Below are 19697 nucleotides of genomic sequence, written 5' to 3'. Positions count from 1 at the left end.
ACCGCTCAGACCACAAGGTAGTGTTTAACAGCTGCATTACATGCTGGGTGAAGATACACTACAGGGAGGTACCACAGAGAATGGCGATGATGCTACAAGTGCCGCCGACATTTCTTGAGGAAGACTTGGCAAAGGTCCCCAGCATTTTATGGGCCACAATTTCCTATGAGGTGGGGATTCTGAAAGGGATGGGTGGAGTAAAGGTAAAACTGAAGCCATGAGCAATTTTACTGAGAGCGCGGCAATATCCCCTGTCGAGGGAGGCAGACGAGGGTATTTATTAGACAATATCTGCTCTACTGAAGCAAGGCATCTTAATACCATCAGAATCACTGTGCAACACAGCAGTGTAGCCTGTGAAAAAGGCGACAGGGCGGCAGAGTGTTTTATACAGGACTTGCGCCCTCTGAACCATATTGTTGAGGCAGAATTTCCTTTAGTTTTAAACCCAGCAATGATTTTGAGTAGCATTCCTACAGAAGCTACCCACTTCAGTTATAGATTGGAAGAATACCTTCTTCTCTATACCACTACACCCTGACTCACAAGAACTAACTTTCCTCCTATATAGAAATAAGAAGTGGAAACACACTAGACTTCCTTAAAAGTACTGCGAATCACCTTCAATATTCCACAGGGTCCTTCAAATGGACTTAGAGAATTTACAGTTAGAAAGCATCATTATACAGTACCTAGAAGACATATTGATTTGCAGTAAAACAGAGGTACAGTGTAGAGATGACCCGTTGCACAAGTTGACTGTGCTTGCAGAAAAAGGGTACACAAGGCCAAATTACAATATTGCCAGAAAGAGGTGTTGTACATTGGGCAACTGATCTAGCAAGATGGACGAAAAGTGACACCAGAAAGAGCAGAGGCAATGCGCCAGACTCCAAAACCCACAACCATAAGACAAATGCAACAGTTCCTAGGACTATGTAATTATTGCAGAGCGTGGGTATTTGACTACAGCATTTATTTATGCCCTTGTTAAGTGCACTGAAGGAAGCACAGAGAGGGTTTGGCACCTTACAGTGCACAGAAGAAATGAGAGGCATTTGGGAGCTGAAGGAAGAAATATGCAGAGCTCCCGTGTTAGGGATCCCAGATTATCAAGATGAAGTCTTCTTATTCTCACACTCCAATGGAGTAGTAATGACTGCAGTACTGACACAGAAGACGAGCATGGGGCACAAACCATTAGCATACTACAGTGGGAAATTAGACCCAGTGATGAGAGGACACTATGCTTGCGAACAGGCACTGGCCGCTGCCGCATTCACAGTAGACAAGTCAGCGAGTCTTACTATGGGATGCAGCACCACTCTCTTTTTGTAGAGCATGTTCCCTTCGCGTAATACTGGAAAGGCCCAAAAGTACATTGACAACACAGAGGGCCTCAGGGTATGAGGTTCTACTGTCAAACCCTGTCCTCAAGATAGTGAGATGCAGACTTGTCAACCGATGTCTTTCATCGCCGAACCCATAGAGCATGACGACTATGTTCACAACTGTACCGCCAACATAGAAAACCACGACATCCCAAAGGTACAGGAGAATGCACTTGAGGGGGAGAGGTTCTTTATATTGACGTGTCGTCCACCATTGAGCAGGCGACAGGGGAAAGACATACAGGGTCAAGACATACAGGGACAGCAGTTGTGAGGTTAAAAGTAGACAGGACGAGCGAGATAGTGGTGAGCACACATTTACCACCACATTTCTCCATGCAGAGTGCAGAGTTAGTACCTTTTTAATATTGGCAATGAAACATAGCAGAAACAAGGAAGTGACAGTATATTCAAATCGGCATACGTGACATCTACAGTGTATTCTGGGCTGTCATGTTGGCTGAGGAGGGGCTTCAGGCATGCTGATGTCACCAGTGCAGCACACACTCCTATTGGGCAGGCTGATAGAGGCACTTCAGCTCCCACTGCACATGGCAGTGGTGAAGTGCCAGGCCCTCACGGTGGGAAGGTGATCCCTTCTCTAGGGGCAACGAGGCAGTGGATGTTGAAGCAAAACACGCTGCTTATTTTGGGGACATGTTGGAAATGGACGCCTCTTCCCCAGTAAGCAACTGTGTACGAGCGATGATGTTGAAAGAAGGGTATAACATATTGCCAGTGACGCAGATTATGGAATTGGAGGGCGCTGCACCCAGGGAAGGAAAGGAATTGTGGCTAAAGAGGGGATGTATAGTATCTCTGACAGACACCTTATGGAGGCAAAACAATACAGAAAAGGTGGTAATGCCATTATCGTTATTGCATACTGCACTGACAATATCATCCTACCCATATGGGGAAGGATGTACTTGCTGCTCATATTGGAGAAGACTGGTTCTATCCTAATTTGGCAGAAAATGTAGCAGAATTCATGATTACTTGACTTGTTTGTAAACAATGTACTGCAAGTCATACTTTAAGGGTAGTGAGAGGAGCTATATGTTGCCCCAATGGTTGGATTCCAACTCCTTCATGTTGACTGTGGATATGCTCCAAGTATGCCAGGGCTACTGCTACATGATGATGGTTTTGTGGCCATTTTTCCGATGGATCGAAGCCGGTCCCTGTTCCCATCCCGATGCCATTAGAGCAGCAAAATTCCTGGTTCGTGATATGTTCCCATGATGGGGCGGGTGTGACGTCCTGTAGTCTGACAATGGTCCTCACTTTGCCAATGAGATGTTCCACCACATCACAACCTTGCTAGGGATACAACATAAATTATCTTGTGCCTATCACTGGCAAGCAAACGAGGTGTGTGATCACCTCAACGGGCTGCTCAGGGAAGGCATTGCAAAATTGAAGAAGATGCTCAACAAAAGTTGGCGGCATTGTCTACCTTTAGACTTATTCGCATTGTGCAATAAACCAGTGTCCAAACACCATTTAACCCACATGAGGTGGTGACAGGACGGCACATGACTTCCCCTGGCTCCTTCCACTAAGGCACTGTTAGACGCAGAAAACATGTTTGATGTATTGGGGCAGGAAAGTTAGGAATACAGTGCTTCCTTGATTGCTAGTGCCTCTTTTATTTCTCGCCAACTGCAGGGACAGCTGGAGAGGCCCGAAGAAAACAAAGAAAACAACTGAGAAGCAAACAAAGAACAGCTGATACCTCCACAGCTTTATCCCGGGGACCACGTGCTTTTAAGAGACTTTACACACCAGTGGTACAAGCACCGGTTTACCGGGCCATACACAGTGGAGCAGGTTACAGATTGGGCAGTGAAATTGCAAGATGAGAAGGCTCAGAACTACCTTGGGGACGTCCAGCCCTGTCAAGCGGCGGCCTCTCCTAGCACCAACAACGAAAGGGCCAACGATCCACAAACAGAAGAACAAAACAAGCACCTGGGAACATCCCAGCATAGCAGATGCCAACCTCTGATTACTCGCTCCAGAGCAAGAGAGATGGGGAAAGGACTTCCTACATCCAGAGTGAGGGCACATTGTCTGTTTATTATGTTTCTTTCTGCACGCTGACAGCATTCATTGTGAAAGTTGTGACTGTTATTACTACAGTGTCCAATGCTTCTCGATGATCCACATCCTGCGTCCTTACAAGGCCACTTTGTCCAATTTGTTAGGAGATCCAATAGCACTTGAAAACAACATTGTAGTGTGTTTTTCCGTGTTTTCCTGGCCCATTTGTCCCAAATGTACCCACAATTGAATAGAGGAAACCCTTATGTGCTTGCAGTTACTTCGTGATCCTAGAACACAGAGTTTGGGAACAATTGTTTTTCCTTGCAATGACCCAATATCAAGTTTGCAGGGCTTGAATTAATAAATGATAACCCATTAACGCATTTCTGGTGCATTGCAGGTAGTTAACACACATTTCTAAAGCTGCACGAGATTCCAGAAAGGAGTATGTGATGGGGTCCGTTATTAAAAACGTGCTAATTGCGTTGTCTTCTTTTCATTTGGTATTGTTGCTCTTATTTTGGGGCAAATGTCCTTTTGTTATAAAGACTAAAGCTGTAACCCCTACTAACACAACCCCAATGTCGGCAGGAGGGACGACCATGTCAGCTTGTGAGGTGAGCACTGCAGGATCAGTAAGGAGAGGTAGACGCAGTGCTGATGTAGATATGGGAGGGGTTTATCTTTATCTCACTGATACAGCTCGACTATCCAATAACATGTGATACAAGCACATGACTAAAGTAGGCAAACAAACCACGGGGGAGAGGTGCTATGTCTGCTTTCTTATACCCTGCGCCATGAGTGCCTCCAGAACATTTGTGGCAACTGAAATACCAGCAGCAAGAGCACAATGCCTTATGTACCTGTACATGCATACAACCCGAGAAAGATTCCAAGGGACAACAACAACATTGAGATGGGTGTCCAAGACAACATTCCCATACGAAGATAGCTACATCAAGACCCTTGATATGATGGACAATTGGAAGAAAGACCAGGCTATACAATACATAACTGACAGCCCAAAAAAAGGAGGGACAAAAACGATAGCACTGAAGGAATTACCATATCCTAAGAAGGCACCCCAGGAAATAGGAGAACTAGGATGCTGGGAACGACCACAGATGCCTGTATATGGCCAGGTGTACACAGCTGAAGGATGGAAAGAGACTTTTCAAAGACTGATGGACGTCATCCTACAACCTTATTGTGACTTCTGTGGGGCCCACATAGATATTATCTACAGTCAAACCTGGGAAGACCATTTATTTCCTCTCTACACCATTATGAGAGCCTTACGGAAAGCCTGGCTAACGCAAGAAAATGCAAACTCGCCCAGTCAGCTGTAAAATATTTAGGTTTTTTTGTAGGAAATTGTAGTGTACAGCCTCAGCAGGAACAAGTAAAAGCTGTCTTAAATTCAGTAATGTGGATTTAATTTCTTTATTACCCTGTGAAACAGACATCCACATCGCATAGGGGTAGGGTATGTGAATACCGAGAGGGTCTTTCACTTCCTAGTCCTCAGGGATCCTGTACTCAGGTGGCCAGAGAAGGGCCATCACTTTTGGATCCTGACCATGGGGGAGGTGGACAAGCGAGGGAGGATCACCTGGGTAGGGGACCCTTAGGGAGTGGGGGAGAAACACCCGATGGTGAGACATGGTATCCCCCTTTTACAACCACTCATTCATCTCCCATACCTACCCATTTTATAGGTAACTATAGTTCCCTTAATTCCTCCCCACTTCATTCCTAACATAGTACTGAGATGAGGAAGATGGGGAATAGGATCAGAAGGATTACCTCCTATATGTTACACAAGGCCTGTCCCTCTAACGAGATCAGGCAGAGTCAGGCACGTAACTTTAACTGCACACACCTGCCCCTTATTCCCACTTAGCGTCCAGATAAAACGTGGCGCGCTGTGAGAAACCTGAGGTGTCTCTCCGGCTAAACCCCAGGGATCTATCATCCAGGTGGCAATGACACAGCCATCACTATTGGATGCAGTTCTCCCTCCCGCACTAGTCCAGGGGGTGGACTAGTGAGGGAGGATCACCTGGATGGGCCGGGGGTCCTGTGGGAGTGGAACACGGTATCCCGCTTCTTTTAACACCTTGACCCCATCCTACAACGTAGGACATTCAAAACCACTACATCAGCCACACTTTTCTGACACAAACACTTTCGCACGACACACCAGAGTACAGACTAACACCAGACCTGTTTACCTGACATGTCCCAATACAAGGGTCAGTCAAAGTCGGGCAATTGATCAGAATCACGCACACCTGACGGCCCTTTCCCTTCCCCACAGGGATAAAAGGTGGAGCAAGAGAGCACAGTACGAACAAAGCATACCACACGACGAGACAGCTATCTGGCCCGGCAGTTCAAGAGGAGGAAAAAGGTGGCAAATATTGAGATGCTGAAGAGGAGAGACACCTTTTATTTTCAACAAAACCCCACAAACCCTCTCCTGAAAGAATAGTAAGACTGAGGACAATAGCCCAAGTGTGCTGCAGCAGATGTCAACGGTACACAGAGGTTATCGACCCTGATACGCCAGAGCGAGGGAGACTCCTGCTTCCATGGTACCGGCCTTGACTCCAGTAAAGAAGAAAGCCAAGCGGTTCATCACAGCCGGTGAGTCAAGGGGATAGACGATAAGAACCGGGTTGTGGTGAATGAAATTCGCAAAGTGAGAGAAGTTTAAAGAACTGTAACATTGAAAAGGGGGGAGACCAGCTGCAAAAGGGGGCCAGTACCATGTGGGTGCTGCTCCGAGAGTCCCGGGTCAATCCCCGTCTGAGTGAAACTACAGATACCTGAAGGCCGTAGGAGAGCTGCCAAGAAAGGTCAAAGTGGTCATACAGGGGGCCATGCAAAATCCCTGTATAGTCGAAAGCCTTTGACCTAAGAACTATAACGAAAGTAAGGGAAGTGAATCCCATGAACATTGAAAGTAAAATTGAATATGAAGTTGACAAAGGTGAACCCGGCCGAGGGATGTACACTGGAACTGTTTTTAAAAAGACATTGAGATTAGCGAATGCTGGAAAAGCCATAGTTAACCCGTTGAGGGACGCTGAAAGCAAAGAGGGGTCTGCGCCTGGAAGAGGGGGACCGAGGAGTGAATCCATCAACTGAGAAAAGCCAATAAAGTGTCTTCGATTCACCAAACCATTAGATTGCACACACCATGTTATTAATGAACATTGGAAAGTCACTTCGAGTTCTCTGAAACATGTTAAGGAGCTGGTAAGAAAAGTTGATGCATGCTCATGAATTGATTCATAACGCAGGTGAGATTACATTACATTGATGATAGGAGGCCTGTCTATTACAGCAGATACCATACTTTAGTGGTTCCTTTGTTCACATGGTGTGGGACTATCAACTGGTGCATAATTGTGATCCATAATAGGGGAAGCAGTAGCCTCTGTTTTCGATGATTCATTTGAGATGCCTCCGGCTTTGTGTATTTTGGGAATGCTCGAGGAGGGTGTAAACGTGCAAATCCAACGTCCTAAAGGTGTGTGCCAGTACAAGATGAAAATAATTCTTTAAGCAGGCAGCAGACCCCTGGTAGTGATGTAGGGGTCACATGCCTTCAACGTTGGGACATTATAGTTAGAATATGTGTAGTTTTGACACACTTTAGGGAACATTCAGGCTATGCACTGCATAGAAACACACACATGCAGCATTGCATTCCTCTGTATTATTTTCACAACATTTATATTATTAGATGAAGGTGAATAGGTTGGATTTATTTGGATTGTGTAGATTGAGCTTTAGTAGTTGTAGTTGATAATTGTATTGAAGAAGAGGTCTGCCATGTTAAAATACACCATTGCAAAATGCTGCAGATTTTGCCATTCTAGTTTGCCCGGCCACATTCCTGAGCTATGGTCATTTGGTTTTGCTGACAGGCCGAAAGCTCAAAGCAGCCAAGGCCAGGATGGAAAGAGGTGCCAAAAAGTGTTCAGCTAATTCTTGCAAGGGAGAACATTTCTCAAGGATCTGAAATGGGGCTCAAGAACAGCCTGTGCCTTTCCACATGATGAACAAATTAATACATAAGGGTTGTGAAGGACACAGTGAAGATAAATGCACAGACCAGACAACAGTGTAGCCAAAATGAAGTTTTTCAAAAAAGGTAGCAGACGCTCCTCTCCAGAAAGAGCACGGCATGATAATCTGTTCTGTGGTTTTTTTCCCACTTTGAGAGTTTGCTGCCATCGCTTTTTGCTCACTGTACCTTTCACAGATGGGAAATATACATTTGCATATCAGTCTTTGTGCCGCCCACATGGGAAGTCCAGCACCGAAATGCTATGACAATTCCCTTCTGAACAAGAGTATCAACAGCAACCCCATACACGTGTTTCAGCCTTCTTGGGCCACATCAGTGAGGTGGAGCTGTGCATCCGAGCACAGTGAGCGGGGAGTCCACAACTGGGTTCCCACAGGTAACTCAGGGTGACCAACCCCAAGTTCCTTGCAAATATATTTCAAAAAAGGTATCAGGCACACCTCTCCAGAAAGAACACGGCATGATAACATGTTCTGTGCTTTTTTTTTCCCCACTTTGAGAGTTTGCTGCCATCGCTTTTTGCTCATTGTACCTTTCACAGATGGGAAATAACCATTTGCATATTAGTCTTTGTCCCGCCCACATGGGCAGTCCAGCACCGAAATGCTATGTACCAACAGCAACCCCATACACATGTTTGAGCCTTCTTGGGCCTCATTAGTGAGGTGGAGTTGTGCCTCTCTGAGAACTGAAATGAAGAACTAGAATGTGAACACAAGTCCCAGAGGTAACATTGTCATGTTGAAACAAATAGAGGAAATTAATTTCCATTTCATACAGCTTGTTCTGACTTTAGTGTCGTGTAGACCGTTGAATCCTCCGTCCTCAAGTGACGCACAGGGGAACTAAAAGAAACCCGCTGTGCGACCTTTGAGGCCACAGGTGGGAGATGTTACTTCCCGGATCCACGGAACCTCTGGAACACCGATGCTGCTGTCAAAAAGAACGAGGTTAAGTACCAGGCAATTACAATATATCATGTTAACTAAAGGATCTGAATAGTCTTACCTATCTGGTGTTAGGAAAACCCAGGAAACCTAGGAGGGAGGTTCGAGACTCAGATGAGGCGGTCCCTAGAACAGTAGAACCGCAGAATAGCGTGGATGCAGGATAAACCACCTGAGGGCGTGACTTGAATCCCAAGAGGGAAATGGCGTAGGAGTTCAACAAGGTACCAAGGGATGATCCAAAGGCAAGTCAGGGTCGTGTCCAAAATCCAGCAACAGGTTAACAGTTCCAAGCAAAGGTACAAAGGAGTATCCGAAGGAGTCCAAGATAGAGTTCCGAGGTCAAGGTAAACAGAAGAGCAAAACGTAACGCCAAACAGGGTCTGAAGACAGCTGAGAAGCAATGAGTGTTCCGTGTCTCAAGCCTTATATACTGTGCGTTTCTGGGTCATGTGACGTTTCTGGGTCATGTGACGTCCACCAAGGTCACGTGAGGAACGCCACTCTGGATCACGTGATCGGCGTGGAGATGTAACGCCACCCCTTCTGCTGTATGTTCTCCATGGCAACTGCCAGTGCAGGAAGGGTTGCAATCGAGCCTGTACACCATACCTGGTACGGAGCTTTCGGTCCTTTGGGTTAACCAAATCACATGAGCCTCGAACCCTGGAGGGAGGTATTGGGGAAATGTGAGCAGTGTTCTGGTGTGCAGTGGATCGGTGGGCAGAGGATCGCCTAACACAGCTATTCATTGTGAACAGATTGAACAGAAGATCATATCCAGAGTTGGCAGCATGTCTCAAGGCGGAAGTTGCACCAGTGGACAGAGTCCACCCACTTTTTTCAGACTCATTCCCCTGAGCTAAAATGAGAAACATTGAACGTCCTCTTTGAATTTATGAATTAAATCCGATCTTGGGGATCGAACAGCAGTTGTCAGGTTTGCAGGCCGGACACTTCACCACTTCACTAATGAAAAATAACAAACAACTAAAGGTGAAATGTCCCATTTTGGTACTGCAAGTTCCAGGGAAAACATTTTTATTGGTTCTTGGAGTTTGAAACATGCACACCTTTTAATGTTTTCTAAAACACTGTTAGAAGAAAATGTCCTCGCTTGGTTTTGTGTGTGTTGATTTTATGAAAGGCAAATGTCATCCTTCCTGTGCAATTTGGGTGGGTATGCTAAGCCAATTTAATAAAATGTGCATATTTCACATTGATATGCTAATTTCTGGCAACGTCGGATCCCATTGCGCCTGCTGATGAGTCCCCCCCACTTTAATTTTTAGGGCATGACCCCTGCACTTATGTGAATGTGATTTATATTCTGTGATGAAGTGGGATATCGATATTGTGTCAGCAAAATATATGAAAGCATTTAAAACATGTTTTGTGTTTGATTAGTTTATAATTATTCCACCCTGACAAAAAGGATTGTGGTTTTAATATAGATATTCTGGTCCTGCGTGCGACTTTGCATGATCAGATCCAAGCTTCATGCCTCTGGTTTCTCAAATTTTAAACTAATTCTAATACAAGACCGGAGGCGGGCATTATGCTTATCTTCTTTATTACTGCTAAACAGCCTTTCAAAACCTTCATTTTGTTTAGTTATTTTTTAAGTTGTCAGTGCCCAACTGGCATAAAAAGAAAGAAAACAGACTAGCAAAAACAACTTGCTGAAGAAGAGTGTCCAGACTACATCCGCCATGAACCCTAGCGGGTTGGTAGTCCATAGCCTCAGACATGCTGACCAATGAGGGATCCCTTCATGTTATAAATCCCTGCTGTCCTAGGTCCTTTCCACTTTTTTTTTTTGGCTGCTAACGACAGCTAAGTACCCTCTTATTCCTTCCGTTCAGTATGAATAACATAAGTAGGAAGCGCATAAAACAGACAGGAATGTCATTTGTATTACTCAGGGCTGTGTGTTTCCCTCCCACATATTCCACAACATGGCTTGTGACAGGGGAGAGGAGGACTAGAGTGAATACAGAGATCAGGAGCAGGCACTGCAGGAGGAGGAAATAGAACTTTCACACAGTTTCAAGAGAGTTTTGGGAGACTCTGTTGAGAGCAGTAGCTCAAGGAGTAGAGCCACTCCAGGAGAGGCTACAAACCCTGGAGAGCATATTGGGCACCAGAGCTGGCTTGCAAGGCAACCTCCACTATTCAGCCTCTAGAAAGCACTAATAGGGGGTGTAAAGTTGCCCTGAAGAGGAAACGCTCTTCTATCCCCCCTCCACCCCCCCCGGCCCATCGATAGGGAAGAGAGAGAAGCACCAGGAGGCAGCTGATGCCTTTAACAGGCTTAAAAATGGTTTTCTAGAAAAATCAGCAGTGCCCAGCCTCGTACCCCCTACCCCAGGGGTGAAAAACATTGGGGATGCTCTTTCATCCTTGGAAGAGTTTGACCAGGAAGAAGAGCAAGAGGATGACGACAGAAGTCTAGGTAAAGAGAGCATAAGGTTGCAGAGCAAAACAAACTGCGAGAATAAAGCATCCCCAAGGGTGGCTTTGTACATGGCTCAGAAACTGAGGAAGCCACTGGAGAAAGATACCAGATTCTGTCTCAGAGTAGAATATCCTAGACCAGAGCTTACCAGGAAGGTAACTGATACCCCGGAGCTGGACCCTAAAATATTGACCTTTGTAACTAAAGCGGGCAAAGACGCCAAGAAGGGTGTGGACTGTGTCTGGAAGTCATGCCAGGACAAGATCCTGGACCTGATGGGGGCCCTTTGCGAAAATAATGGATCTAGCAGAGAGGTCCAAAGACGCGGGTGAACCCGTAGATCCATTTACTTTAGCCGGCTGGGCCTGAGAGCGGTTTGCTTACTTGGAAATGCGAACAGCGCAATCTCAGCTGAGAGACGTAGATCAATGCTACTGAAGATGCACAATAAACTTGGAGACCTGGCCTCCTATGAAGCCGCGAGGGACCGCAAGGCCTGCTCTTTGGAGACACGTTTGTCAAGGAGATGAACAAATTTGTGGGAACCTACACTGCGCTAGAGAAGGCTCAAGCCTCAATAAGATAAGTCTTTCCAGGAAATGTTTTCGCAGGGGCTAGCCGATATAGAGGCCAAGGACCTCTATATCGACTGGCCGGTTCAATTCAAACAGAAGGCCCCAAGGTCCGAGAGCCCAGTATTGGGAAACGTGCCAGCAAGACACCTTTTTTCCTAACAGAAGTAGAGGATACTTCAGGCACCAGAGCAATACCCCAGATGAGAGGGCGAAGAGCGGCGTATCCTCCAGTTGGCGCAAGCTATCAGCAGACGGTTGGGTTCTACAGACTGCACAAGGTTTCCATCTAGAGTTCGTAGAGACTCCAGTGCAGCGAAGCCCCCCTCCGCGCATGCACAGCTCGCAAGCAGAGGCTATGCTGTTAGATGCAGAGATTCAAGCGCTTGTGCACAAACACGTCATAGAGCGAGCGCAGCCACAAACGGGGGGTTTCCTGAGCAACATGTTTCTAGTCCACCACAAGGGCAAAGTTCGACCGGTCATCAATTTAAAGGAACTGAACAGTTGGTTAGTATACAGGCACTTCAAGTTGGAGGGGATCCATCTGCTAGCAGATCTTCTCAGGAAGAACGATTGGCTGACGCGTCTAGATTTGAAAGACACTTACCTGACGTTGCCCATAGCACCTCAATACTGAACATTCTTAAGATTTGTATGGAAAGAGGAGATATGGCAGTTCAAGACCCTGCCGTTCGGTCTAGCATCAGCGCCTTGGGCCTTCACCAAGCTTTTAAGGTCTCTTGCGACCGCCTTACGAGAGCAGGGAATTCGGATGATCATCTATCTGGACGACATCTTTTTTATGGCAGAGGACAAGGAGAGGTTGCAGAAGCAAGTGCAATGGGCAGTATCCTTGATCGCAGGGCTAGGATTTCTAGTCAGTACAGAGAAGTCAGTATTGATGCCATGCAGGAGGATAGAATTCCTAGGCTTCACGGTAGATACGAAGAAAGCCATGTTAGAACTTCCAGCGGCCAAGATAAGGTCTATAAGGAAGGATCTGAGGACAGCTCTAAAGAGACCAGCTATATTGCTTTGGAATCTAACCAGGATAGTGGGACTCCTCACAGCCTGTATTCAGGCGATGATATTTCCCGGGCCGTTACATTATCGCTCTTCAGAGGCTCAAGATCAAGTACCTCCAGAGAGGGTGGAGATCTAATTACCGGGTACCGCTGGACGAGGACAGCAAGACAGAGCTTCGCTGGTGGCTACACAAAATGGAGGCATGCAACGGCTGAGCCATATTCTGAGACGTTCCAGAGTTTACCATAGAATCAGACGCCAGCAGATCAGGCTGGGGTGCCAGATGCGGCCACTCGGAGACAGGGGGAAAATGGTCTCAGGAAGAGCTGGCACTTCATATAAATAGCTTAGATCTCCTCGCGTGTTCTTTTGCAGTCAAAGCCTTTACCAAGGACAAAGCACAATGTTGCATACTCCTTCGGATGGATAATATATCAGCAGTGAGGTATATCAACAAGCTGGGAGGCACAAAGTCCAAGATGCTAGCGGAGCATTTCTGGCACTTTTGCCTAGGGAAAAAGATATCGATCACAGCGGAATATCTTCCGGGAGTGAACAATACAGTAGTAGACTGGAACTCCCGGTACATAATAGACTCGAGCGACTGGAGACTACATGGATCAGTCTTCGACAAGTTAGAGCAGAAGTGGGGACCTTTGCATACAGACCTATTTGCCTTGAGGCTAAATGCTCACCCGCCAAGATATCTCAGTTGTAGGCTGGAACCGGAAGCAGCGGGGACAGACACGTTCCTGCAATTCTGGGGAGGTCACACGCATTATGCCTTTCCTCTCTTTGCAATGCTGGCGAGGGCACTAGCAAATGTGCGCAGGGTCAAGGCGGATCTGGTCATTGTGACACCGGAATGGAAATCGCAAGCTTGGTTTCCAGTTCTGATGGAACTTTCCATGGATTTCCCCCAGAAGATTTCACACAGAGCAGATCTCCTATCTGATCAGTTGGGAGCCCGCATCCCCTGATTCAGGATCAGACGCTAACCCTCTTGGCATGCAGAATTTCAGGCGAAGATGGTGTTTGCCGGGGCTTTCAGAAGAAGCTGCAGCGTTTATCAAGGTTCCATGGGCCCCTTCCACAGTGCAGAGCTACAATTCCGCTTGCAAGTCTGGGATATATGGTGCAGCGGGAGGGGCATTTCTCCCATTTCAGCTCCTATAGTTCAGGTTATTAATTTCCTTGCGTCCCTACCTACTACAGGAAAGGTTTTTAGAACAGTAGGAGTGTACAGATCAGCTATCTCAGCTGGGCACGAGCTAGTAGACGGACTCCCAGTAGGAGAGCACCCAGCGGTAGCAAGGCTTCTTAAAGGAGGTAAGGTGAGGAAACCCCCTCTTCCTAGGTACTCATCCCTATGTGACGTTAATAAGGTCCTGAAGCTATTTGAGCAGTGGCCAAAGAACGAGCTGTTGTCAGAGAAACAGCTATCGGGCAAATTAGCTACACTTCTTTGCCCAGTATCGTGTAGAAGAGTCTCAGATGTCAAAGCACTAGAGATAGACAGGAGGATCTTTTATCCAGAGAGCGTGGCGTTTAATATCGTGCACCGTACTAAGACCAATTCTCAAGTTATCACATACCCATATTTCCCTGACAACTGCAAACTATGCTTAGCACAGTGTATAAAGCGCTATAAAGCAGCAACTGCAGCGATAAGACCGCAGAATGTAACGCAGTTATTGATTTTCGCGCAGAAAGCCATATAAGGCAGTGGCTGCAGCCACAATAGCGAGATGGGTAAAAGAAGTCATGGAGCTAGCAGGAATCGACACTTCTGTCTTTGAAGCTCACTCGACCAGAGGAGCGATGGCTTCCAGAGCGTTTGCAGCAGGAGTTCCGCTGCAGGAGATCATGAAGGCAGCTAACTGGTACAGCGACTCAGTTTTCAGAACCTTCTATTTCAAGCCAGTCTCCAAAATTGCATCAGCAGTAGTGCAAAGGTTGGAACAAGCATAATGCTCGCCTCCGGTCTTGTCATAGAATGAAGATTGCCCAAGCGCTCAGCGCAGGAAATCTTTATTCTATTAAAGGCACAGAGGCGAGCATTATCCCTCCCACTTGGAATTTTTGCTGATACAGTGTCATAAATCACCCGAGTATCTTATGAAAAAGGATACAGGTAACCATAAAGGATACAATTGGTAGGGCTCTTCCAGATCCTTGATGAAACACACGGCTTGACAGTAGTGAAGTCAAAAATAGATCTTCCAAATGATACAACTCTCTGACTAATAAAACAGGCAGAGAGAGGGTTCACTGGAAAGGGCGTGGGAACATCTTGGGAAGTCAGCCTAGGATACAATAAAGTATAATGAAGAAGTGTCCCATCTTAAACTCTCACTAAAAGCACAGCAATAGCACCTACTACAACACTAACCTGTAGATTTAGAACTGGAGGCTCTGCCAACAAGTCTCTGATGAAATCCAGGAATTGAAACAACAACAAAAGGAGGGAAGGTTAGTAAGGGAAACTTATCCCGAAAGGCACGAGGCTCACGCTAGATACCGGGTTGGTGCACCACAGGATAGCATCCAAAGTACTGTGCACAATCACCTTCAAATAAACAGTTGTCGGCAATACTTCCTTTCCCACGTAGAACAGAAATAATGAATTGAAGTCCACCTGTTATCTCATCGCGGGTGCCAGGGATTAAATCCAAAGCGAAGCACAACTTGTGTGTGGAATTGCACGTTTTAAGAGTGCAGTTTTAAACTCGACAAATTTCCACGCAGCCAGGAAAGCTGCACGTTAAGAGTTCAGGAAACCGCGTGGGTTTTTGCATGCGACTGAAGTACACGCAGACAGGACTGCCAGAACTCGCGTGTGAAGGAAAAGCCGTCCGTTGGTCTTCTAGTGCACGGCTGCCGAAGGTAGTGTGTAGAAAGATACACATGAACAAGAAAAACTGCCGTAACTTCTTGAGTGCAGCTCCAGGAGTTTGCGTGTGGAAGTAACACGCAGGAGTAAAGCCAAAGCTGTAACTGAATAGATGCGAGGACGCAGATCAAGGTTTCAGTTACCAAACGCCATGTTGGTTCAATCAGAAGCAGCGAGCGACGTCCCCACGCTGCTTATGAACGTAATGCAGTAACACACGTGAGTAACCCTAATCACTTGAATTCAACTACCATGCATGACATACAGATATATAAAGTATATTGTTATTATGGATATGAGCGAATTCCCTTCCTTAACATTTCCAATCTTTTTCCGCATAGGCGATGAGCAAAAGAGTTCTCAAGAATGATTTCCTAAGAGCTCAGCAGAGAGAATATGGACAAGGAAGTCGAGTGAGATGGGAAGGTGCAGGACAGCACAGAATAGCGAGGACAAGCCAAGTTATCCAAGACTCTTTATTTAGACTGTTGCAGGAGTTAAAGCAGCTCGAGGAAAAAGAAGAGGAAAGGGCCTAGGACAGCAGGGATTCATAACATGAAGGGATCTCTCATTAGTCAGCATGTCTGAGGCTATGGACTACCAACCCGCTAGGGTTCATGGCGGATGTAGTCTGGACACTCTTCTTCAGCAAGTTGTTTTTTGCTAGTCTGTTTTCTTTCTTTTTATGCCAGTTGGGCACTGACAACTTTAAAAAAATGAACGTTTTGAAAGGCTGTTGTTTAGCAGTAATAAAGAAGATAAGCATACTGCTCGCCTCCTTGTCTTTAATAGAATCAAGACTTCCTGCGCTGAGCGCTTGGGCAATCTTAATTGCAATAGACAATTTCTAAAACTGGCATTCACTACAGAGAATTTAACAAACTGCAACGCCTATTTTGATTAGGTTGACTCCTTGGGTGTCATTACAGGAAGTCTGCACTACTGCAAACATTGCCCTTCTGCAAATCACGTTTTCAATGTATGTTTGCACCAGGATAGTGGTTGCTGTGTTTGTGTTCCTTTGCCCTGGCGTATAAATGCATTAAAATGTTTGCATTTGGGCACTATTTGCATTTGTACCAGTACAACATTTCTGTAATAACACCCCAAGTGTTTGTGTCTGCCCCATGCAAGTTCAGTCTGTTTATTATGTCCAGTATACGAGGCAAATGTTTTCAGTATCCTAAAGTTCTAGGGTCTGTGCAGTCTGTGCAAGGAAATTAAGCTATTTGAATTCTCCCACCACAATTAAGATTTTATGAGTTGGCATGAGAAGCGGGACGTAGGTATTCGACAGCAACCAGAAAGCAGGAATTGGTGCCGGGGAATGGAGGAGCAAATAACGTGCCGTAAATGCAGCTACCCTACGAGATGTAGACTATATACTTTTTTGTCTAGTATTTCACCCAATAAGATTTAAACGTATTCTAGATGTGTATGCTTTATGCACATTTCCATAGCTGTATTTGTATGGCACCCTTTGGCCAGGGGAGTCAAAAGTACCTCCTGATTGTTGGTGCTGTCAAGCTAAAGACCATCTTCTCAGCTTCAAGAAGAAGCAAAATAGTTCCATGCTATTTCAAAACTCGTAGCACTGTTTTTCTTCCCGACTTCCCCTTTTCTTGCCTGCACCACTAGCATTGACCTCTAAGCTTCGCACTATACAGATCCTTTTTGGTTGAATGTTTCAGGTTAGCTGGAAAGGGAGATTTTGAAGATCTTCAGATACAAGCAGGTATGCAGCCAGATTTTTCTTGTAATAAGGTTTGTACTTTTATGGTACTTATGTTTTGTTTCCCATCACAGGGAATCCCAAATTGTTCTTCTGTTTTGTTAGCCACCACAGGGAATCTTAAATTGCTATACAACGTTTTTGATATCTCCCATTAATATTTCAGGGATCTCTTTCCCACTGTATGGCAGACAGCACCCAAATCCACAACGACCCAATGTCTGCAGAGAGTGAGACAAGCGCCTCACAATCGGTAAGCAAAAACTGTATGTTAAAAAGGGCTCTGCCATTGCGATTTTGTTTTGTAGTACCTACTTTCTCTTTTCTCCTTCACAGTGGGAAACCCAGCCATTAATCATGATTTACCCGATGTGCCCATTAAAATGCACCACAGCTGCTAAAATATTTTGGTATCAATGATTTGTATTGTGCTGAAACTGTTTTTTACCTTTTCAAAGTGTGATTTATGGGTTATGGTTAAGCTGTCAATGTTCCACAGTAAGAGTGACACTGCAGTTGCCAAGTGGACTAAATTGCGAACAAAGTACCAGTACCATAAAATCACTACAGTGGTGACTGGCAGCATAATAGCTTCACAACGTAATCTAGCATAAAATGGAGGACACAGATTCATATTTTTAGGCCAGTTAATAGTTGTAGATAAGCTTCTTGAGGAACAAGACATGGTTTCAGCCAGCATATTTTGTGCAAGTGGCGACACTGAATTTTCTAGCATAAATTATTTTATCAAGGTTGTACTCCCTTTAAGAAGAACACATTGTCCTTTCCCGATACTTTAATTTACTAGAAGCAAATTCTAAATGAAGACTTTTCAGGGCATTACGGCTGAGCTATAGTGCTACCCGGTAAATTAATATTAATTTACTTTACTGCGGTAAAAAGCATCAAAGTACAAAACAAAGGACTAACACTTTCATTAGTATATCAATCATCTCAGAACATCTACAGAATTAAAATATTGGCAGTAGAGTAAAACCAGTATAAAACCAATAAATTGCTTCCATGGAAATCCACACATCAAGATGAAACAACAAAAAAAAGAATATTGCATTGTGGCATATGACTGATTTTATACTTTTTCTTCTTGTCTGACAAAAAGTTTTTAAAAAATGAGTTTGTAGAACCAATACTGTAAATAAAATGGGGATTCATTGTAAAGAGGGTTGGTCAACATTTGTTAAAGCCTCGATATTTCAAAACTGATGAGTTGTCACAGATGGCACAATAATTACTCAAAGCCTTTGAGACTGTTCAAGGGTTTTAATAGATTTTTCAGTGGTCTGTTACGAATCTAGTGAAGCAGTCACTAACTAGCTAGGGGATATCTTCTCTCATTTGACCAGAGAAATGCAGAAGCTACCTGACTCAGACCCTGAGAGTGGCTATCGGTGGGAGGCCAACCCTCTGGGAGGTGAGGTGAATTTGCTGAACCAAAGCAGACCTGTATTAGGTTTCAGCCCTTGTCGGCTTTTGATACTGCCTCTCTTGGGGCAAATCTTTGGTGCTAATATGTACTGGGGTCTGCACTCTAAGTGCCTTTATTGTGAATGAAACTCGTGGATCCTGGCGGTGACAACAAGGCAATCAGACCTTGTGGATCAGAACCACAAAAAAGATTTTATAATCTTGGCAAAAAGATTCAAGATTGAAAAATAGAGACTGTAAATTAACAATTAAACTACTTTTAAGAAAAGCACTCAGTTATCTCTCCTGAAGAACCACGGTTAACACTGTGGGGAAACACGTGTTGGGAGATAACGAAAAATAACACACAGAGCAAAAGATAAATGTGTATGATCTAAATGTATGAAATTAATACATGAAGAAAAAATACATTTATATGAAGAATACCAATAAACACATTGGTTATTATTGATTGAACTAACGACTGGCATTGTTTTTCTGGGATCGCATAAAATACAAGTACCACTCTAAGAGAAAACAAAGCAGACCTGTAACTGTTTTTCTGTGCAACACCCACTAGCTTTTTCCCCATTCTTATGACATATTGTAATGTACAGGGAGAATCTCTGATTAGAACCAATCCCCAACCTTACTACATCCCCCTTGTGATACGACGGCAGCTGCTGTGGCCAGCGGGCCTGGGCTGCTGCTGCTGCCGCCAACGGGGCTGGTTCTGACGCTGCTGCTGTTGACAGGGCTGGTGCCGCAGCTGCTGCCGACTTGGCTGGGGCTGCCGCTGCTGCTGTAGCGGCCAACAGAAGTGGTGCCGGGGCCGACGACACAGGCAATGCCGCAGTAGCGGCTGTCAGCAGAGAGGCTGACATGGCGACTACCGTTGACGCCACAGTAGCGGCCAAGCTAATAACAGCGGCACACAAGGTGCAGGCTGCTGATCTCTGTGGCAGAGATGCTGGTGTAGCCACGGCATTAGCTGTGCTTGTGTGAAAGCCGACTGGTCACAACAAGGCCCCCGCCCCCCGATTTCACTTGCCAGCATGTCAATTTGGCATGAGCAGCTTCCCAATCCCCAGCAATA

At 45.4% G+C, this 19697-nt stretch overlaps 1 protein-coding gene across 5 annotated transcripts in view; it reads left to right on the top strand.

Moving 5' to 3' along the window:
- The window catches only part of USF1 (upstream transcription factor 1), a 1351219-nt gene that overhangs the window by 1008770 nt on the left and 322752 nt on the right, over positions 1-19697 (top strand). For all 5 annotated transcript variants that reach the window (XM_069607201.1, XM_069607199.1, XM_069607200.1 and 2 more), the window contains one exon: positions 17343-17429. In XM_069607201.1, coding sequence (XP_069463302.1) covers positions 17343-17429 — 87 coding nt within the window. The remainder of the gene's footprint in view (positions 1-17342; positions 17430-19697) is intronic.

Source organism: Ambystoma mexicanum, chromosome 1p (assembly GCF_040938575.1).
Source record: "Ambystoma mexicanum isolate Mex_15411 chromosome 1p, UKY_AmexF1_1, whole genome shotgun sequence".
Classification (NCBI taxonomy): domain Eukaryota; kingdom Metazoa; phylum Chordata; class Amphibia; order Caudata; family Ambystomatidae; genus Ambystoma; species Ambystoma mexicanum.
The sequence above is the reverse complement of the archived record's forward strand: the minus strand, read 5'-3'. Positions and strand labels throughout refer to the sequence as shown.